This window comes from Chiloscyllium plagiosum, chromosome 1 (genome assembly GCF_004010195.1).
Source record: "Chiloscyllium plagiosum isolate BGI_BamShark_2017 chromosome 1, ASM401019v2, whole genome shotgun sequence".
Taxonomy (NCBI): Eukaryota; Metazoa; Chordata; class Chondrichthyes; order Orectolobiformes; family Hemiscylliidae; genus Chiloscyllium; species Chiloscyllium plagiosum.
The window spans coordinates 110,999,161-111,022,880 of record NC_057710.1 but is presented as its reverse complement, the minus strand read 5'-3'; the positions used below and the strand labels follow the sequence as shown (position 1 = coordinate 111,022,880).

At 41.3% G+C, this 23,720-nt stretch overlaps 1 protein-coding gene across 1 annotated transcript in view; it reads left to right on the top strand.

Moving 5' to 3' along the window:
* slit2 (slit homolog 2 (Drosophila)) overlaps positions 1–23,720 on the top strand; it is a 457,736-nt gene that overhangs the window by 288,019 nt on the left and 145,997 nt on the right. The window contains exons 10-12 of the mRNA XM_043700598.1: positions 3,092–3,163; positions 5,357–5,428; positions 16,105–16,176. Of these exons, the coding sequence (XP_043556533.1) occupies positions 3,092–3,163; positions 5,357–5,428; positions 16,105–16,176 (216 nt within the window). The remainder of the gene's footprint in view (positions 1–3,091; positions 3,164–5,356; positions 5,429–16,104; positions 16,177–23,720) is intronic.

Genomic DNA, 23,720 nt, shown 5'->3' with positions numbered 1-23,720 from the left:
TGCTTTTGCCAGTGTAAAATGATTAATGCGGCCCCAATTAAAATGAAGACTGAACCCCTTATGTCCTGTAAACACATGCAGTGATATAGTGATGATAGCATAAGCATGCTTCTTCAATATTAATTGTGAAGCATAATATAATAGTTTGATTCCAAACCACTGACCTTGCCTCTGTTTGCTTACTCACTTACTAACTCAATCCCTCACTGTCTCAATCAGTCACTCACTCATTCCCTCACTCACTCAATCACTCACGCATTCACTCACTCACTCGCTCACTCATACACACATACACACACATTCACTTCTGCCTTCACTCCCTCCCACACTCCCACTGGTGGTGTGGATCTCTTTCTGACCCTGGGCCTCTGGCGAGTGCAGTGCCTTGAGTAGCCACTGCTCCCACCATGGCTCTTGTGGCAATGAGGAAGTGCTGGCCTCTGTGTGCCTGGCAGCTCTCAGCAGGTGAGCTTTCTTCTATCAAGGTCCTGAATTTTAACGTTAATGATTTCTAATGTTAATATCATCGCATCTTGTCTCCCCCATTGAACCATTGTTAGTGTGTGTAGGGGGGGGGGGGGGGAGGGTCCTACTTTTCCCTTGAGAGTTTGACCCGGTAAAATCAAGCCCTGAAACAGGTTTCACACAGATAATGGGAAGATTTTCGGAAAAGGGGAAATGTGTGAATTTAATCTGGTCTGCTTTCTGCAGTCAGAAAGACATAGTTCCTGAATTGTTGGAATACCTTTACCAGTGTTGGAATTGGAGCTAGGGTCCAGTACATTCAGTTCCTTAGCTATTTCATTGTAACTGGTGATGTAAAGCACCATTACCTCCAGTCAAACCCAACACAATCACACCCCACTGTATTAAGTCAGGAATTGGGGTAAGAAGCGGATAATATTGTCAAAAGCATTTGTGTTTTGTATGTCTTGAGGGCTAATTGGGGTTGTTGTGGCCTTCCTTCGAAAATGATCCAGGCTAGATCTGTATGGCACCAAGAGTCACAAAGTTACCAGCACAGCTGAATCCTAAACCTCCCTGATGTAAGTAAGGGAATGAAAAAGATTTAACTGTCCGTAGACTTCTGGAAAGTCAGACACCAATTATAATTTATATTGTTATGCACTTGGAGTCTGAGTTGTTAACTCTTTCAGGGATTTTGATTTGTTGACCCTGTGTATCTCTCAGTCAGTGGTGAAAAAACAGGTCCTGAGTATGCACTTGTTCCCATGAAGGCTGTGCTTCTCAATTTACAGGTATTCATTGTGCTATCTAATGTCTTAATCTGACAAGGTCGGATTCCCATTCCTGCTGGAGGGAATCTGGATGTTTCCTTGAACCAGACGTTCCTCCCCAAGCTCGGCCTCCAGCTCGGCCTACAGCGATTTAAAGTTTCTGTCACTGGACACTGCTGCTGCCTGCTTGGAGCAGACAGCCATGATTGTAGGCAGCTGGAGAGTCGGGAAGCAAAATCTTTATTCAGATAGAGGGAGAGATCTGCACTTTTACGAGTGATGGCAGAGACAGTAGGTGATCCACCTGCCTGTTGCCTAATTTATGCCCTTCAGTGGGCAGGGAATAATCAGATTTAATAGGTTATATGAGGGCCTTGCCCTTAATGTGCAGCCAGCAGATTTGTCCATCGAGGCTGCTGGTCAGTGAAAGGGCTTAGCCTTCTTTCGAGATTCTTGGTGCCAATTAGAGTGCCCCTTTCATTGTTTTACCTCTTATCCGCCACCCTCCACCTCCCTGTTCAATATACCCCTGTCCGCCCCATCAAGATCACCAGCTCTGGTTGGACATATTCCTGGAGGACTCATTCCACCATTCAAGTCCATTGGCAGTATCTTTAAGTTAATAAATCAAATTGTGCAATGGAAACAGGCAATTATATTTTTTGAGTTTTGTTTTGAGTTTGCTCAAAGTAGTCTCCAGAAGATTAACCTTGAATTCCTGGAGATTCCACAACAATCCCAAAGGATTGACAAATGTAACCCTTACCCCTCGTACCGCTCACCGGGGCCTGCCAGTCTGAGATTCCAGTCACAGCTGGACATCTAGGTGCATGCCTCCTCCTTGATCTAACCAAAGTACTAACAGTGGCCGTCATTTCTAATGGCCCTGTTGGTACTGCAGATCTGCACCCCCTCTGGCTGCCTGGCAGCTGAATGAGATGGCACTTCCTCCTGGAGAGGGATGGAATTCTCACCTCAAATAAGTTAAATGCCCTGCATCTAAAAGATTAAAATCCTGCTCCTCGGATGCTGCCTGAACTGCTGTACTTTTCCAGCACCACTCTAATCAAGAATCCAAAAGATTGAAGCCCGGTGAGCCAGCCTCCTGGAAATGTGCTCAGCCCTAACACTGATGCTGCATTGCAGGGAGCAGAGAGCTCTTTTTCAGCAGGCAATCCAGCACATACACAAGCTATTTGCTGTAATAGTGCACTGGTGCAGACAGCACAGTGAAGCCAGTCTAGCAAATCAAAACTCAACAGAACATGCCAGAACACATTTAATATAGGGAATCATTATACTGCTTACGCCTGTCTCAAATGGAATCCTTATAAGTCTGTATTTCTGTGTTATTCTCCTCCTGAGACTGTGCAGGAGAATGTTTAATGTAAAAATCACCTTGGGTATAATATTACCACTGCCAACTTGACATTGCTGAACTAGCTGGCTCCCACAGTAGTAAGACTATCATAACATAAATTTTGGTATGTTGTTTGCTTTCATGCCATCAACATAAATCACTAATTTATGCCAGTGTGACGAGAAAATGATCTTTCTCTCTGATCTTTCTGGAAGCAATTAGTCAAACTTCAGTCAAGTTTTATTTTACATGAAAGGGAATTATATTTCCCATACAACATGGCATTTGTATGTGCAGCTCTAATAGATGGATTTCTTCTGGACCAAGCAGGGAGCTCATTGGGAATTGGTCATTCATGGTAACATTAACAAGAGTCCAGGTGATGTGGTCTGAGTAAACATTTATGTTGACAAGAGGCTGAGTGTGGACCACCACTGCTGCATACTTTACTATAGGAATGTACTCTTAACAGCAAATTATGTTTTCTCCCCAGACGACTGGAGCAAAACTCAATCAAAACCATCCCCCCTGGAGCCTTCTCACCCTACAAGAGGCTGCGAAGAATGTGAGTAGAAGAAAAAACTATTACAAACCTTAAGAATATTATTCAGCATTAATTCTATTAGTAATGTTGAGTGTTTGGCATGTTATAAATAGTAATGGCTGATTTGAGCTATCTGATTTATAGCTCAAATCTGTCAATGTGTTGTTCAATTTGGAAAGCTTCTTATGCGTATCGTTCATGAAAATTAATGATGTGGAAATACCGGTGTTGGACTGGGTCAGACAAAGTTAAAAATCACCCAACACCAGGTCATAGTCCAAAGAAACCTGTTAGACTATAACCTGGTGTTGTGTGATTTTTAATGATGAACATTTATGGGATTGAACACCTTCATTGCTTTCCTAAAGACCTTCCCATTTTATATCTCTTCTCTCCCACCTCATGCACTTAAAGATGCCAAAAGGCCCTTGATCATTTGCTCAAGAGGGTTTCTTCACATGAGCCTACTCAGGATAGGTTTAGTTTAATATTTTAAAAACTATGAACTTAGCTTTAACATGTTCCTGTTTTCTGTTTTTTATGGAGATAGGCTTTAGGGAATAGACAATGAACTTCATCTCAAGGTAATTTAAATATGATAATTAAGCTCATGCCTCAAATTTTACCTTTTACATTTAATGGCTGCACCCTCTGTTTCGAGAGATTGGAATACAATACATAGATGTATGATGAAACTGGTTGAATCCTGTGGTCAAGTGCCTTTTTAAAACTATTTGTAGACCAGCAGGACAAGGCATCCTGTGCTCTGGTCATTCAAGTAAATCTGCTTCCCACCATTTGCAAAACCTTCACTGGGACCAGAATCCATTCCTCAACCCGGATTCCTCAACTTGCTGATGCAGGTTCTTCATCCGAAATTTCCTCCATCCTTCTATTCCAGTCATTGCATAATAACACCCTGAGGTACTGGTCTCCCTAGAAACAAAAGCCTCACACACTGAGACAACCATCTTGTTGCTCAGAAGTTTTGAGTAATTTATGCTTAACATGGTGAGAGTGGATATCCAAGACCCCAGAAGATAGTATCTAAGAATTCCTGGGAGTGGAGTTTGTGACCTCCATCCCTACCAGGTGTGTTTATTGAGTAAATCGCTCAGGAGGCTATCTCACTGCTTTCTTGTTCATGCCTAACCCATTCCCCATGATACACAGGATCGGTAATGCACCCACTAATCTCACTCAGCCTTAAACCTCTAGAGAATCTTGCAAAGCTATTTATTACACGCTTAAAGCTTGAATCTCCTTCCATTGTTGTAAAACACCAAGCAGTCGTAGGTAGGTGAGAGAATAAAAGCTGTTTCTTTTAAACGACTGTGACAAAGGCAAGAAGGATAGGGGAGGGGAACATCATTCAGGGGGTGCCCTGGCTCATGCACATTGGGGGGGCAAATCTCTCTGAAATGTTACCCACTTTGTTCCTTTCTGAAGGTTTCTAAATTCTGTCTTCCTCCCTAGGCTCCCTGATCTCTCTCCCCACCTAATATCTCTGACTTACCCCTCTCTGGAATCCATGTTTTCTTTTTCCCAGTAGTGCCCATCATTAAGGTTCTGTTGCTGCTGGGACTCTTGGAGATGCCAGCCAAGCAGATAGTCAGCTGCTTTGGAGATTGGGACATTCTCCAAATGTTTGGTGCCAGTCCAATAAGTACCTTGCTGAAAAACTGAAAAAAGTTAATGCAAAACAGATTTAAGGCGTTGGTAGTGCCTGTTGTGTAAGGACCTTTGGACTGTAGAGCAATCTTGTGATGGTGTCATAGAGGTGCTTCTCACTGGGTATATATAGTACAATGCTGACAGAATTAAGTAAACGGAAGAGCAGATATCTGAAGTCGAGCCATGTGAATGAAAGAAACATGTGCGGAGAAGCAAGTGGAATAGAAAAACTGGCATTAGAAAGTATAGTTTGTGGAATAGTTCTTCTATAATATAACAGTAAAATTGGAGCCTACTACATTTTTCTCAATAGCATGTATTGTAGTATTCAACCTTAGGACGTAATAAACACTGTATTGAAGAAGTCCAAGCCTAAAGATAGTTCTTGACCTTGCTGTCTCCTTGACCAGTCTGTCTTGAACACAGAAAAAACACACAAGAGAGAATGGAAAGTGTTCAGTACGTGTGAGCCAGTTGTGTGCCTTTTTAAGGTGGCCGTTTACATTTGTTTAACTTACAAATACACTGTTTTCTTTTCAGAGACCTGAGCAACAATCACATTTCAGAAATTGCACCAGATGCTTTCCAGGGACTGAGGTCACTTAATTCCCTGTAAGTTTCTTCAGAATTTGTAGGACTGCTTGAGTTTACTTGTTTTGAGTGTAACTCATTTTCCTCATTATATGTCAAACTTGTTAAACATGTCAAAAAAAAGTCTGCCAGTTGTGCATTTTAAATTGCCTTGATATTGTAACACAAAATGTATACAAATGACATATATCAACTAGACTCCAAATTACATATGGGTTCAACAGCAATTGCACTAAGATAGGTATTTTCATTTTAATTACCATTTTTTGGTTCTCCATTTAGCCCTAACTAAACATATTTGTCACAAAGTTTTCATTACAGCACACATATATAGACATTAAGAAATCAAACACAGTGTGTAAGTCTGGGTCCATGGGTGTGTGGGAGAGGAGGAAGGCCTAAATTACACAGTACACTTTTATGTTTCACCAGGACGTGAGAGCAGCTTTGCTTGTTCTATGTTCGGGTAAACCAAAAGGAATTTTCCAGCAAAAGTTCAAAACTTCCATAAATAACTTTAGCAATGTTGTAGCCACATTGTCTAAGTGAAGCTGGTGCCTGAGGTTTAGGGGAATTTTACACATGCTAACATGAAAAGCAACTGGTGGCAGCACACGTTAGTGTGAGCTCCATTTTGGAACAGTAGTCTTTTTTTTATTTACCTTTCTCTCTCCCTTTTCCTTTAGGACTAGGGCTCATTAACCTTTTGTCACACGGTAGCTCAGTAGTTAGCACTGCTCCCTGACAGCACCAGGGACCTGGGTTCTATTCCAGCCTCGGGTGACTGCCTGTGTGGATCTTGCACATTCTCCCCGTCTGTGTGGGTTTCCTCTGGGTGCTCCGGTTTCCTCCCACAATCCAAAGATGTGCTGGTCAGGTGAATTGGCCATGCCAAATTGCCCGTAGTGTTAGGTGCGTTAGTCAGGGGTAAATATAGGGTAGGGGAATGGGTCTGGGTGGGTTACTCTTCGGAGGGTCGGTGTGGACTTGTTAGGCCAAAGAGCCTATATCCACACTGTAGGGAATCTAATCTAATCTAATTTGATTCTGTTCACCCAATGTCGAAAAGGTAAAGCAGACAGTGCCCAATAGGATCAGTAGATTTCCATTTTCCATGATGGAAAATTATATTCTTACATTTTGAATCTGTTGATTTGAATGTTAAAGTGTACAAATGCACGGCGAGCCACCAAACCCTGGAGCTTGTCTAAACAAGGGAAACACAATCGCCGTATGCTGGAAAGATTTCTCCTCTTAGTAAGACATGTTGCAAAGAGTGAAGAAGACAAAGATGAATTGCATGCACTGAAAGCATTCAGACAGATGTCAAATGGATAGGGATAGCAACAGAGATAGAGCAAATGAGAAGACATCTTGTGAAAGTGATAAAATACTATTAGAAAAGGAAAAGATAGAGCCATACCCCTCTGAAATCAACTTAGCCAAAGGAATATGAGTAGGCTATCCATTGTTAGTGAATGACCTGATCATACATTGGCTTGTGCCTTGGTTCTATTTTCTAATCATTCATGATCCATTGGCCATGTTTTTGCATGAGTTAGTTGCATCTGCAAAAAACTGATGGGTTTGACTTTCCCTCCAAGTTTTCCTTCCTCCATTTTCCATGGACAGTTGCCTGACCACTTCCTGCCACTTCCGTAAGTGCATACAGCTGAGATCCAAATCTCTGCATGATGTCAGCACAGTCCACTGTGGCAGGCCTGAATGAATCACTGTCTTTGCGGTTCACCCACACGATTGCAGGCCAGGAAGTTGGGCCCAACACTTGCATTTCCATACCAATTTTTTAATGTTCTTAAAAAAACAATTTACTTGTTAAAATTTTAATGAAGCATGATAATTGCTCATTTATTTATATGCGGGTAAAGTCTTCAATCTGAGCTGATTGACAGTTGTGGCTATGTCAGGTTTGTCAGGTCTCCTGTATGTACAGTCATTGAAAAGCTGCACAGTTAAGAGTAGTTTGTTGGTTAAAACCTGTTCAACTTGTGAGTGCTGCTAAAATTAGTTGCAAAGAAATCAACTCTAGATTACCATTTTAGGGCTTGTCTAACCTTCAAGTGATGCAGCCAGGACAGTCATGGAAACGTACAGCATGGAAACAGACCCTTCGGTCCAACTTGTCCATGCCAACTAGATACCCCAACCTAATGTAGTCCCACTTGCCAGTATTTGTCCCATATCCCTCTCAACCCTTTCTGTTCATATACCTACCCACATGCCTTTTAAATGCTGTAATTGTACCAGTCTCCACCACTTCCTCCGGCAGTGCATTCTACACATGCACCACCTTCTCCGTGGAAAAGTTGCCCCCTAGGTCCCTTTTAAATCTTTCCCCTCTCACCTTAAACCTATGCCCTCTCGTTTTGGACTCTCCCACCCTGGGGAAAAGACCTTGTCTATTTACCCTATCCATGTCCCTCACGATTTAATAAACCTCTATAAGGTCACCCCTCAGCCTGTTATGCTCCAGGGAAAGCAGCCCCAGCGTATTCAGCCTCTCCCTGTAGCTCAAACCGTCCAAGCCTGGCAACATCCTTGTAAATCTTTTCTGAACCCTTTCAAGTTTCACAATATCCTTCTTATAGCAGGGAGACCAAAATTACATGCAATATTCCAGTAGTGATCTAACCAATATCCTGTACAGTCACAACATGACCTCCCAACTCCCATAATCAATGCACTGACCAATAATTCAAGCATACTAACGAGGATTATTTCAAGTTCTTACATGGCAATATGATTAGACATCCTTGTTGTACTAATTTTACAAAGCAGCCTTATATATCTTACAGCAGAACTGGGGCCATGCTAAGTATGCAAGATGAAGAACTTCAGTTGTGTAGATAGATTAGGTAATTTAAGAATCATTTTGTTTGAGAAGAGATGGAGTTTTAATAGAAGTCTTCAAAATAACAGTTTGATTTGATTTGATTTGATTTATTATTGTCACATGTACTGAGATACAGTGAAAAGTATTGTTTTGTGTGCTAATCAGACAAATCATACTTTAACATAAGTATATCAGGGTAATAGAACAGAATGCAGAATACAGTGTTAGAGTGACAGAGAAGGTACAGAGAAAAATATGAGAGATCCAGTCATAAGTCGGGTAAGAACAGGGAAGAAGATGTTCTTAAATCTGTTGGTCAATGTTTTCAAACTTCTGTATTTTCTGCCCAATGGAAGAAGGTGGAATAGAGTATAACCAGGGTGGGAGGGGTCTTTGATTATGTTGGCTGCTTTCCCGAGGCAGCAAAAATTCCGGACAGAGTCAATGGAAGGAAAGCTGGTTTTCGTGATGGACTGGGCTACATTCACAATTCTCTGTAATTTTTTGTGGTCTTGGGCAGATCAGTTGCTGTACCAAGCTCTAATGTATCCAGATAGGAAGCTTTCTATGGTGCATCGATAAAAATTGGTAAGAGTCATTGTGGACATGCCAAATTGCCTTAATGTTGTGCGGAGTTAGAGGCAGAGATGTGCTTTCTTGACTGTAGCTTCAATGTTGATAACCAGGACAGATTGCTGATGGGCTGGTGATTGCTCCTAGGCACTCGAAGCTCTCGACCACCTCCACCTCAGCCCCATCCATACAGACTGGGGCATGTCCTTCACTCCGCTTCCTGAAGAAAATCACCAGCTCCTTCGTTTTGCTGACACTGAGGGAGAGACTATTGTCTTCACTCATGCAACTAAGCTGCCTATCTCTTGCTTATATTCTGTCTCATTATTGTTTGAGATCAAATCCACTATGGTGGTGTTTTCGGCAAGTTTGTAAATCGAGTTAGTGCTAAATTTGGCCACACAATTGTGAGTGTAGGAAGAGTATAGTAAGGGGCTGAGTACCCAGCCTTGTGGAGCAGCAGTGTTGAGAATTATTGTAAAGGAGGTGTAGTCGCCTGTCCTTACTGATTGCGGTCTGCGAGTTAGGAAGTTGCGGATCCAGTTGTAGTTGACAAGCAATGTCCTAGGTCTTGGAGTTTGGTGATGATTTTTGTTTAAATTATGATGTTTAAGATGGTGCTAAAGTCAACAGCAGGTGTCATTGCTATCCAGATGTTCCAGGGATGAGTGTAGGACTAGGAAGATGGCATCTGCTGTGGACCTGTTGCGACAGTATGTGAATTGTGGTGGATCAAAGCAATCTGGGAGGCTGGAGTCGACATGTGCCATTACTAACCTCTCAAAGCACTTCATAATGATGGCTGTCAGAGCCATCAGGCAGCATTCATTAATGCATGTTGCCTGCTTTGGCACCAGGCTGATAGTGGTCTCCTTGAAGCAGATTTATGGTAAGGAGAGGGTAGAGATGTCTGCAAATACTCCCGCCAGCTGGTCCATGCAGGATCTGACAGCCAGGGTGTCCATCCAGGCCACTCGCTTTCCATAGGTTCGCCTTCAAGAAAGACAATCCGACATTGGCGGTGGTGACTTTGGGGACAAGTGACATCATATCACTGGCCTTCTGTTGCAAATGACCATTGTGGTCACCGAGGAAGGATATATTGTTGAGGGGTCTGGTCAAAGTAGATGGGGAAAAACTGTGCCTATTGGTGGAAGGAGGACGCATGTTTGATTGGCAAAAGAAGCAGTAGCAACATGAGAAAAAACCTTTTACATGAACTGCAAGCTTGGTTTTGGAACAGATTGATGCTGCCTCTGTCAGACTGTCAGGCAATGAGGGTTTCAAAAAGGAACTGGATTGTTTTCTGAAAAGAAAAAAAAATGCAGGGCTCCGGGGAAGTGTATGAAGGGGGGTGGCATTCAGTGAACAGCACCTCCAGAGGGCCAACATTGTTATGTTAGGCCGAATAGCCTCTTTTTCTGCTGTAACCATACTCCAATTCTAATGAACTCTTGTCTTTGTGTGATACCTTGTGAAAGACAGTGCAGCCCACTTTTTATTATTGCTATACAGTAGCTGCTGTTTTACCCACAATTCTTAATACCTCGATTTTTGCAAAATCATCGCAGGTGTTACATTTTTGTCATTGTATAAAATAGAATAGAGTAGAAAAAGGTTTAGTATCATACTTTTCCATCTGACTCAAAGATACCTCAAGCATTGATGTCAATTAGGTGTAATTAGGGTTCACCTTACCCTTGTGTTCCAGGATTGGTGCAGCCCCACCTGTGATCAGCTTGTTTAAGGGATGTCAGATTGGCTTCCTTTGTGGCAGTCCTTGCCATTAATCAAACTAATTTTGGTGGGTTTGGTGATTTCACAATTTCTTTTTGAAATGCTGTAGTAGATGGATTTGTAGATTCTTGGAATGAGATCTATTTGCTGGGCTGAATGCTGTGCCACCCTTCCAAACAATCTCTCCTAGCACCGTGGTGATAAAACTCCTTCTCAGCCCGTTCTATTGCTAACTCCAGTTTTACTGCCCCTTGAACTTACAGAGAAGTTGACCAGTTACATGTCAACATCTTCCTTCCTTGTTGGAAATGAAATTGGACAGGCCAAAACCAAAATTAGTTTGGGATTATAACCAAATAAAGCAATGATTATTCCAGGCAGAGCCTCTCTATTTATTATCTATGATACAGGACACTACATTTCTTTGTTTTGAGTGCAGGATGCCTGGACTATTTCCAAAGAGGCAACAGGTTTTAAATGCCCCTATTACGGTGCCATGCTGCTTTAAACAGTTTGCTGTATGACCAGCCCCATTCTGTCAATAGGTCACACAGTTTCACAAGGATTTCAGATTTTCTTTTCTCATTCATTTGCAGGATGCGACCAGAAGACTATAAAATATAGGAACAGAACTAGGCATTCATCCCGTCAAATCTGTCCCACCATTTGATCATAGCTGATGTGTTTCTCAACGTCATTCACCTGCCAACTTACTAATCAAGAACCTACATATCTCTGTCTTAAATATACTCAATGACTTGGTCTACACCACCTTTTGCAGTAATGAATCCCTCAGATTCACCACCCTCTGATTCAAGAAATTTCTCCAAAGCTCGGTTCTGAACGGTCGTCCCTTCACGCTGAGGCTGTGCCCTCAGGTCCTCGTCTCTCCTACTAGTATAAACATCTTCGCCATGTCCACTCTATCCAGTTTCAATGAGATCCCTCCTCATTCTTCTTACGTGCATTGAGCACAGGCCCAGAGTCCTCAACCCCTCCTGATATGACAAGCTCTTCATTCCTGAGGTGGAGGTGCTGGTATTGGACTGGCCTGGACAAAGTCAAAAATCACACGACACAAGGTTACAGTCCAACAGATTTATTTGAAATCAGTTGTGGTGTTGTGTGATTTTTGACTTCATCCCTGAGATCATTATTGTAAACCTCCTCTGGACTCTCCAAACCAGCACATCCTTCTTTAGATACTGGACCCAAAACTGCTTCACTGTGGACATCAGTGGTCAGGCCAGCATTTATTACCCATCCCTAAACTGTCCAGCGGGCAGTTCAGAGTCAAACACATTGCTGTAGATGTGGAGTCACATGTAGGCCAGATCAAGTACAGACAACAGTTTCCTTCCCTAAAGAACATTAGTAAGACAAGATGTTTTTTCCAACAATCATCAATGGTGTCATGGTCATCATTGGACTCTTATTTCCAGATAGTTAGCAAAATCAGATTCCACTTTCTGCCACTGCGGATTCAAACCAAGGTTGCCAGGACATTACCTGGGTCTCTAGTTGAACAGTCCAGTGATAGTGCCATTAGGCCATCTCCTACCCTGCCAGAGATGTAAAGAGCCTTGGCTGCATTTCTAGTAGGGTTTAAATGTTAGAAACAACTCAATAAACCAAAAATGCATCAATTCAAACTACATATGGTTTTGATCTTTTTCACAAAACGCCAAAAGTTAAGTTGCCACATTTTCAAATTATGCTAGCACATATTGCAGGCAATTGCAAATTATATTTATGGATATTACTGGTGAAATTGCATGAATGAGGCAAGACCGAGGCGGATGTGGCTTGTGGGCCGATATTTCCTTCTGCAAAAGTTTCACAGGGACCACAAACAGCCACTTTGATGTTTTGTAAAAGTTAATCGACACCCACAAAGAAAAAACAAACTGTAAATAAGCCTTGGAGACCTAGTGCTTTCTTTATTATTTATTTTTGTTCATTATTCAATGCCTGTAATCTGTGACCATATTCCAATCTATAGCTGACAAGGCCTTTAAACTACTGCTCGTTCATCAAAAAAAAACAGGGATCAATCTCTTTTTGTTGTGTGTAATATTCGATTATCCCTGAAGTGACAATTTGCTGCCTAGCCTTAGCGAAATGATATTCTCCTTTGTAAACTAATGATAATATAACTAATCTTCAAAGCTACTCTAACCATTTTAGAATGTTTGCATTGAAGGACAAGATTGTTTAATTCGATTTAACAGTTTTCTTTCAAAACTTTAAGATTAGCTTCTATTAAATACCATCATCTGAGTTTTAATTAATGAGACATTTCTTTATAAAAGACATTTTATCAAAAGTCTAATTGATTGATCCCTCCTATTTAATCACTGCAGGGAGAGAGTTTAGTCACTGGACTGTCACAGTGATTAGACTTCAGCTAAATTAGGATGGTTAAAAAAGATTGGAGTATGTAAGAAAGAGCGCTGTATTATGTGATATTGCAGTTTAGATTGTATAGGACAATATTATAATACTGCAACTCAAGCTTGGAGTTTTAGTTTTGTAGCAGTGAAGGTAGTAATATGGAACTCTGGAGGCTATGTATAAAGTTTAAATCCATGTTCTATTTAATTTGTCTCAAGTTGCTCATGCGAAAAGATCATGATACTTCAATTTAGGATTGTTTAACAATAAAGCAGCTAATAGAATGTCTTTTTCAAACCCCAAACTCAAAAACGTTCACAATATCATTGCACGTTGACAGACTATAAAGCTTACCACCATCACATAGTCATATTTTATATTGAATCTGAATGTCAAGCTGAAAACACAGAATTATAACAGAGAAGCTGATTTACACTTCAGAACAAAGCCACAGTTAGGGACTATAACCAGACAATGCAATAATTATTACCAACAGGGCCTCGCTATGCATCACGTTCAATACACAACTTTGCACTGGTTTTCTTTCAGAACAATACCTGGAACACTAACAGAAAGTCAACAACTTTCAAAGCTACCCATTGCTATCCCACACTCCTTTGAACCCTTTTCCGCGTGACTAGGGTTCAGTGATGTCTCAGTATTTGCAAACTTGTGAAGGACCAACAAATATCACATGTGTGGACAAGTGAAAATGCCCCATCAGTTAAAGGCCACTTCAAATTTCAGTTTTTAAGTGATTCTGGCAGATAACACTGAAGTTTGGGCTGTGTAGGAGAGATTACTATTATAATGTGTTAAAATTTTCAGACTAGTTCACATCTACACACAGATAACTCTTTAAACTTGATTCCATTCTTTGGTTCAATTAAGTTACTATAACATTATTACTTACTGTAGTTAGTTGTTACGTTTCTGAACTAATAATGCAAATGCCTAGACTAATAAGAGGTTATGAGCACAATCCCGTCCTGAAGCTTTTCAAAATTTGTATTTCATTAAATGTAATTTTGGAAATATGGTAAGGTTGATACCTGTGAAATTTGTTCAGTGCTGCTCTTAAAACCAATCTTACTTAAGTCATAGCCAGTTACTTCATGGCTGTAGTTGGGACTTCTGCCCCTCATGGATGGCTCATCTCAGAAATTTTCAGTCAGTGATCTGATTAACTAGAAGGTCTGTACTCCCATCAATGACACCAGAAACAGTGGCCACTGCAGGGAATATACCTAGTCCCTGAATCTAAATGTTGAGGGCTCCAGGACACTCGTAAATGTTTTAGGAGAAGGGTGCACTTGTACAAAAGCCCAACATTTGTAGTGGGGAGGCAGAAGTAGGAGGTATGACAGGCGAAGGGTGTACTTGGAAAGGATGGCAGTGCATGGAGCGGTCCTTTGGTGATCTCTGGCCCTGTTCGTCCTTTCCTGCCCAAAGCCTGAGCAGGCTAACCTGCTGAGTGTCCCCTCGTCCTTGATTTGCTCTCAACAGCTGTAAAATTGCAGCTAGGTTGGAAGTGACTATGAATTAGCCATTTAAGGACCAGGCAAGGGTGGCTGAGCAATCTCGATCTTGCCCATCCTCTGTAAAACCTGAGAGAGGTAGGAGGCAGCCAGGTAGGCAAAGGGAAGGCAACCCGATGAATCCTATGGGACCTAACAACAGGAGCTGATCAAATTCTGCCCATCTATGTTTCCAATCTACAATCCGCCTAGTAAGCTACCTATTTGCATCATTCTACCACAAAGCCTATAGACGACAGTGGTTCAAGGAGGGGATTTATCCCCGTGACCCAGGGCAACCTGTAATGAATGATAAATATCAGCTTTGCCTTTAGCATTGACGCCTAATTCCTGATAATCTCTTACTTGGAATGTAGTGAATGAATGAAAATAGTTGAGAGACAAACAGTTAATGTTTTGAGTCTAAGAGGATTCTTCTTCTGAAGAGTTCTGAATTGGATTTGAATTATTAACTCTGTTTCTGTCTCCACAGATGCTGCCAGATCGACTGAGTTTCTCCAGCATTCTCTGTGTTAAGTCTGTAAGTTAGCTCACTGAGTTTGAAGGTTTGTTTTCAGATGTTTTTGTCACCACACTAGGTAACAGCATCAGTGAGAGTCTCTGGTGAAGCGCTGGTGGTATGTCCCGCCTCTCTATTATAGGTCTTGGTTTCTTAAGATTGGTGATGGCATTTCTGTTTTTTGTTCAAGGGAAGATAGATAGGATCTAAGTTGATGTGTTTATTGATGGAGTTTTGGTTAGAATGCCATGTCTCTAAGAATTCTCTTAGAGGTGTACAGCACAGAAACAGACCCAACGGTCCAACTCGTCCATGCTGGCCAGATCTGCCAACCCAATCTAGTCCCACCTGCCAGCACCCGACCCATATCCCTCCAAAGCCTTCCTATTGATATACCCAACCAGATGCCTTTTAAATGTTGCAATCATACTAGCCTCCACCACCTCCTCTGGCAGCTCATGCCATACATGTACCATCCTCTGCGTGAAAAAGTTGACCCCTGGGTCTTTTTTAATCTTTCCCTTCTCACGCTCTAGTTCTGGACTCCCCCACCCAGGGAAGAGACTTTGTCTATTTATCCTATCCATTCCCCTCATGATTTTATAAACCTCTAATAAGGTCACCCATCAGCCTTCGATGCTCCAGGGAAAACAGCCCCACTATTCAACCTCTCCCTATAGCTTACATCCTCCATCCCGGGCAACATCCTTTTAAATCTTGTTTCGTCTGTTCTAGGATGTGTGTGTTGTCCCAGTCAAAGTGGTGTTCTTCTTTGTCTGTGTGTATGGAGACTAGTGAGAGCAGAGACTCTCACTGATGATGTTTCCTAGTATGGTGACAAAACATCTGATAACAAACCTTCAAGCTCAGCGAGCTAACTTACAGACTTATCAACCTGAGCTACAAATCTTCTCAAAAATCACTAATTCTCTGTGCTCATTTCACATTTTCAGCATTTACAGTATTTTGCTTTGAATTAAAATAATTTTGTGATGTGAATCACCACAAGTCTTTTAAAGAGGTGGGGATAATAGGCGTAAAATGAATATTATTGTTTCAATGTAGATTTTAACTCATGGTTTCTTACTTCATTCCCACACAGCGTGTTATATGGAAATAAAATCACAGAGCTGCCTAAAGGCCTTTTTGAGGGACTCTTCTCTCTGCAGTTACTGTAAGTATGTTTAACCAATTCCTGTGAAACAGTTTGTGGAAAGAAACTACACAACATTTAACGATTGTTCTTCAATTTCCGAAAACTGCTTATAGCCTCCATTTTAACTCCCTTGCCCGAGTGAAACCAAGGACAGGGGTCAGATGAAAAGGACATTGGACAGGGAACATATGTACTATTTTCCCAATCCAGTTAGCCAACTGTGATTTTAAATCAAGCCAGCGAAGTTCTCTTTTAGTATATCAATTGGGTTCCATCAGTTGTCTGACTGAGACCTGAATGGGCTATTATTGAGGCCTTCTCTGTTAGACACAGTCTGCTAGCAAAGCCAGTTAAGAAACCCAGCAAAGTTTCTTTTCTTTTTAGTTTCTTGTATCCCAAGAGGAGTAGGAGATAGGTCCCACAAAGAAACCTTAGAACTTTTGTGTCCTAATATTTCTCCCAGCTCCCCTGACTGTGATCACCCATCCAATGAACTTAATTTGTGTTGTTGCCCACACCCTGTGTCTCTTGGGCTTGCTGACAGCTGAGTCCTTTTTAATGAGAAGGTGACAGGCAGCCTGCAATTGAGGCTGGGCTGTTCATGAATCAGTTCACAGAACCTTCCTATCGCCCATCTCAGAAGGGTACAATATATCTATTTGTTCATTCCCAATCTGGAGTAATTGTTTTTAGCAATTCAGTGTAGTTCTGTCTTATCAGTGTACAGATGAATTTGTGTGGTTTTAATCATTGGGAGAGATGAATTGTTTCCCAGGTTCAGGTTTGTTGGGTGAAATTAGAGAATTCATTCAGGCACCCACAGCTGCTATCACTGAGCCGAGCCAAGGGAGTGTTAGAGGTCTGGGATCTAGGAAGGAGTGGAGAGAGATCCTGCCCATCTGAGGGTGGAAGAGGAGGTCAGCTCAACATGCAACAGGGGAACCCCACTATTTGGTGTTCTCATCCTCCACCTCAAATGCATCTTCCTCACTCATCTCTTATTCCTCCTTGATCAGTTCTGTGATATTCTCTGGAGGACCATATTATTGAAGAGCTCAGCAGACCAGTACAGTGACAGAGATCCTGACAGGAGGGTACTGCAGGGCACCCCCTGACCTGTTCAGGCATCAGAGCCAGTGCATTCTGAGTCTCCCATTAGTTGTAAATCTAATGAGTTGTCCAGACTTAGTGAGGAGTATCTGTCCTCTCGATATTGCACCAGTATGCATCTATCTGTGCAGTGCCACAAAGATCTGCACTGACAAGCGTACAGATGGTCATGACCGTCTGCGTAGAAAATAGCATTCTCCTTTGCCAATGGTTTTCAGTCATCGGCAGATCTCTTCATCCCTGTCTGTAGATTTTATTTACAGGGTAGATCCTTCTCTCTCTTTGTGATCTTGGTTTCTGTCCTTTAGCTTCCTGATGCCCATTGCTATCTCTATCAAGGCCACTGTTTCTTATTTTCAGTCACCTCAGTATCTGAGGATGTAGCAACCATTTCCAACTACCTGGTGTTCAGATTAGATTAGATTCCCAACAGTGTCTAAAAAAAGGCCCTTCGGCCCAACAACTCCACACTGACCCTCCGAAGAGCAACCCACCCAGACCCATTTCCCCCTGATTAATGTACCTAACACTATGCACAATTTAGCATGGCCAATTCACCTAACCTGCATATTTTTGAATTGTGGGAGGAAACCGGAGCACCCAGAGGAAACCCACGCAGACACAGGGAACATGTGCAAACTTCGCACAGACAGTCACTCAAGGTTGGAACCGAACCCCAGGTCCCTGGCACTGTGAAGTAGCAGTGCTAACCACTGAGCCACCATGCTGCCCTCCAGTTTGCCTCACAATGATACTGACTGCAGGACACTCCTCCCAGTCTCCCAAATGGTATCCAAATAAGTGTGCCCACTGTTCTGATGCCTACATGATGCCAGGAGGGCAGCAACCTCCTGAATTGGCAAATTTCCTAATTCGACTCCTCCCTGATCTGTGATGGCTGTTGCAACTTTAAATCCAAAGGACTCAAACCTTCCACCAATGAAAAGCCATTACACTTGTCTTTATAAAAAGCTCTGTCCTCCATGATTGGCTGTCAGTTTGTCCATGCCTTCCTTCAGCTGGTCAAAAATAAGCAGCACCAAAACACTACCTGGAAAATGCAAAACCTTCAGAGAGATAGGTTTTTAATAAGCTCTGAACAAGTTTGTTTGGAAGCACAGGAGAGTTCAGAGGCCCATGATCCCTTGAAGAAAATATATGACACTGGAAACTGAGGTGGGAGATCTAGATATACAGTATCGCCATCATTTCTTTCTAGTTCCCTGCCTCCATTCTGGCCCACATAGGACCCAGAAAAGCCTCATTTGTGAGTGTATAGGTAGTGCTGAGAGGGGGTGGGAGACGATAAGACTCTACTGTGTTATGTTATGATTGTTCTTTTAGTGTATGATGTAAATGTGTTCAATCCACAGCTTTTCAGTCAAAAATGTTGTAAAATAAGGATTTCGTAGAAGCTAATGGGTGTTTTCTTAACTATTTGATGCATGTTATTCAAGGCCTGCTTTAGAAGACTTAGCTGAAGTTCAAATGAACCTTATTCAGACCTGAGCAAGAAAGATGGACAAAACCTAACCAAAAGCCCTAATTTTCACCCTTCATGCTTGGCATGAATTGAGTGGGAGTGAAAAACAGTGTTGGTTGGAATTAAAATCAGAGCTCTGCAGTCAACCCACACTCCCTCCTGCTGGCATTGTAATTCCTGGCTTTTGAGAAGTGTCTGATCTCTGCCACAGACAAACAATGGCCTTGCTCTGCAGGAAAGCTATCAAGTTATTAGGGTCCCACATCATTCTGTTGTATGGATTGCACTGAGCTGCAGAGCTTCCAGTAGTAACAAGCAGCCCAGCATGGACTCAGGAAAGGTCAAGAAATGTTAGGTAAAACTATTTTTTATCTCTCGTTTCATTGTGGAATGAGTTGAACAATATGTCTCCTCCAGACCCACCAAAGGGGAGCTATTAGTCTGCAGTATCTCAGGCTACTCTAATCCTCTACCATTGGTGATTGCCTGCAGATCCACTCACCACAAATGCCAGGCATTATTTCATCCTGTTGAACTAAATCATGATACCTGAAAAATCAGAATGACATTTAAAAGTTAAGATGGACATTTCTCAACCACCAAAACACCTGTGTACTACATTAATAGAGTTTATATTGGACTCTTTTGTTTGTCCCATCAAGATCTCCACTCTCATGTCAGTTTATTTTAAACTGAAGTGAAATTGAAGTGAGTTAAGCTGTTTACAAGCAGGTGTAAATGATGTTTCATCTCATAAGGAATCAAGGATGTTCAAACAGGTCTTTTGACTGCAGACTAAGTAAAATAAACATGAAGCATAAAGAGTGAACATTCACAGAAATTCAGACTTTTGAATTGAATTGCTGGAAGTACAGTCCTTAGCCCAAAGTACTCTAAAGACTTGGTCCAGGATTCTGCAGAATAATGGATGATTCCAGCAGAGAATGGTGGTTAGGGGTCAGACTCGTTTTACCTCCAGTGAGTTTGTACACTGCAGACAAAGCAAGCGTAGAGAATTTGTGGAATCTAGTTTCTCAGTCTCTGCCGGTGATCCTTTGTGGGAACTGTCATATTTGTTGACCCCAGCTCCATTGGATGTCTTGGCTTTGGCTCTACGATGTGTGAAAGAATGTGATATGTTTATCATAAACTGTCAAAGCAAGCAGCAGGAATGGAGATGTCCCATTGCTAGGGCCAGCTGAAGAGAAACCAGATGCATTTTAGTTGCTCAGAACAACAGTAACGTAGCTTGTAAGATTATACAAAAAAATCTCTAGACACTCGATTTGTGAAGGGTGTTCAGTTCAGAAAATGCCCTTCATCTCGTTGGTTAAAACCACTTAATGACAAGAATTTGATTTGCTCAGCACTTTGTGCAGGGTTGTGTGGGTTTAGAACTTTATCTTACCTTTCATTTTAATTCCTGTACTATCACCTTTAGCTGGATGGTGGATCATTTCAATCATGGTCTGTACTATCAGCACAGTAATTAGCTGATAGGAAGTGCACTTGTTATAGGATGAGCTAACTGACAATGAGATATGACGAGATGCAATGCCTTTGTCTATTTAGTGGCTTAATTTAGCACAGCTAACAATCTTCAACACAATAAGAAGAATTACCTGAAGGTTGGCAAAGTTCTCAGCTCTATGCTGGAATCAATTAGCAGCACTAATTGTACTAACTTGAGTCAGATCTTGGCCAGTCTAATGAAATGAGCAGCTTGATTCGAGGGCGAACTCCCAGAAGTAGTGGCCTAACCTTCTTGAGATTTACCATCATCTAAAAATGAAGTGGATATTAAGAGTAAATGCAGTGTAAGTTGTTTACCTTGTCAAGAAGGCCTTACACCTGTCCCTTAGCAATAGGATGAAGGCTTAGCCTTTGGGAACAGAAAACTGTTAGCAAAACCCCAATTGTGAAATGTTGTGAAAGTCCTGCCCTGCTGGAAGTGATTTGAGAATGAGCAATGTGAGAATAATGATTAGAGTTTATTGATGCATTTCAAATGCAAATTGTACGCCAACAATAATCTCTATGAAAGAGATTCTATTTATTTAGAACTCACTCACTTACAGAATTTAAACTGTGTTTCCAAACAACAGTAAAAACAAGTGAATGCCATATCAGTACAACATGTCTCAAACAGCACAGCACCTGACGAACATTTAACTGCAAATTCAAAGTTGTTATGTACCAAGGATTTGTCATGAAGAAATTTATGACCCATGTGGTTACTATATTAGTACAGTCCTCTCCAACAAAGGCATGCTGAAAAAACCTTTGGATCACATAAGCATGTATCATTCTCTACTTGACCAGTCTGTGCAAGCAAGTAAAGCTGTTTTTGTTTTGCTCCATAAGAAGAGCCTGACCACAGTACACTGGACATCTGTCCAAAGTCATACTCCTGGAATGTGTCGTGTGCAGTAAGCTACTTGTGGTTTGGCTACTGTGAGATTATGACATTCCAGCCACTGGAAAGCCTCTAACTGGTAACTGTGTGCAGTAATGCTAAACATAAAAGTTTGCAGTAACATCACATTCATTACAATTGTCAAACATGATCTGCAATGAGCTCGGGTTACCTGGAGATTATGAGTAACAGCACCATCTATTAGAAAGTGCTACAAAAAAAAAGCCCTTGTTGTGAAAAAAGTGATTATACCGAGTTCTTTCATTTGCATTCTGTGGATAGCAATCCTAGGTGAAAAGTATCACCTAGAATGGAATAAGCAGAAAGGAAATGAAACCATATTGGTGTGCTGTAATCTATCCAGTTTCCAAATCCTTCCAGATCCAATAGGTTTCCTAGGATTTCTATTAGATTTTAGAGTGAAATGCTGGTTAGTGATCTGCTAATGCTGATGGGAGAAGGATATAGAAGGAGGTTATGGGGGATGCAGCTAATTAGTGACCGGTTCCCAGACCCTTGATCAATTTAGATCGACAGGCAGACTTCCAAGTCTGGACTAACTAATAGAGGACAGTTTATTCTGGGAGATCAACCGCTTACCAAAACAGAAGTGGATACTGTCAATAAGAGCAGATGAATAAGAAGGAATAAGATAGAGGTGATCTCCAAAGGCAAGTCTCAAATTTATAATAAATAGTTGCCAGACCTTTAAGAAGAATCCCTCTACTAAGTGGCCTATAGCTGCAGCTGTAGCCCTTTGGTATTTGCAACTAAGAGGAGGTGGTAGGTTTTAATTGAGGAATTACTGTCTGCCCCAGCTTTCCCACTGGAAGGCCCCCACCATCCATTGGCCAATCTACGGTTTTACCAGTTTGCCATCTGAAAAATTCCAATCAATGTAACTTGTCAAATTACCTACAATTGCAGTGTTATATTGTCAGTATGTTTACTTCTGCTCCTTTATAAAATCCAGCCTATTGTACCAGGTATTTTGGTGATCAAGTGGGAATTTTACATTGAGATTTGGTGTGCTCTGAAATTTCTAAGTAACAGCCAGACTTGTCAAGTTATAAGAGGGAGAAAAATGCATATAAATAACATTTATGTAATTGATTTGTGTACTTGACATTTGGTTTAATGTTTACTTGTCACATTAATTGAACGTTGTTTATAAAAGATATTTTTGGGATGAGTAAAAGAATGGATTTTTGTTGTGCTTTAGTTTTTTTTAACCTGAACATGCATCTTTCAAAGAGGTTCTTGCACTTTCTAAATTCAAGAGAGAATACAAGAGGAAAAAGATTATCATCAGAGTTTATGTCAGTCAATATGAAAAACCAGGGGATTGCATGTGAAATGTTCAGTTTCCTGCTTCAGTCTTGCTCTTGAAAACTCCAAGGGATTTATTTTGAAATATTACAGTTAGAGAGGCAGAACTCCTTGTAAATGTCTATTTTGGCCACAATCTATGAAGTGAACAATGCTCTATAGGGGTCATTTGCCTTTAACCAAAAAAATAAAATGGGAATGAGCAAGTCGACATTCTCATCTCTTCCATTTTTTATCTCTATTTGTACCATCAGAAAATATCTAAACTGGGAGAGAGATATATTGATGGCTATCTTTCTATGGATTGGAGGGTAGCTCCTATCACTCCACTATTTAAAACAGATGGCAGAGAGAAAACAGGATGGACTAGCTTAAAATCCGTTGTAGGGAATATGATCGAGTCAGTTATAAAAGATTTAATAGCAGAGCACTTGGAAAACCTGACAAGATCGGGCAGAATTAGCATAGATTTATGAAAGCGATATCAACTTTGGCAAATCAACTGGAAGTTTTGTGGATGCAATAGTAGAGTTGATAAAAGGACATAGTGGATGCAGTTTACTTGGAATTTCAGAGGCTTTAGAGAAGAAATTAGCATGTGACAGTAAAGGATGCGGAATTTGAGATAGTGTACTTGGAAAGGGAACTGGTTGGCAGGCAGGAGATAAAGTATAGGAATAAATAGATCTTTTTCCATGTGGCAGACAGTGACAAGTACTATATCACAGAAATCAGTGATTGGAGCAAGCTATTCACAATATTTAAATGAGGGAACTAAATGTAATGCCTCCAAGTTTTCGGCCAATACAGAACAGAGTAGGTAGGTGAATTGTATGAAGATGCAGAGATGCTTCGGACGAGTTGAGTGAAGGGACAAATTGAGTCTAAAGTAGATAAATGTGAGGTTATCCAATTTGTTAGCAAAAACAGAAGGCAAATTATGATCTGAATGGCAATAGATTGTGGAAGGAGGAGGTGCAATGAGACCTGGGTGTTCTTGTTCACATTTGCTGAAACTAAGCATGCAGGTGCAGGATGGGGCAAAGAAGGCAAAATGGTATGTTGATCTTCAGAGTAAGAGGACTTGAGTACAGGAGAGGTCATGCTGCAATTGTACAAGGCTTTGGTGAGACCTTACCTGGAGTACTGTCTGTCTATCTGAGGAAGGATATTCTGGCTATGGGAGGGTTTAAATCAACGAGGTTAAAAACAATGACTGCAGAT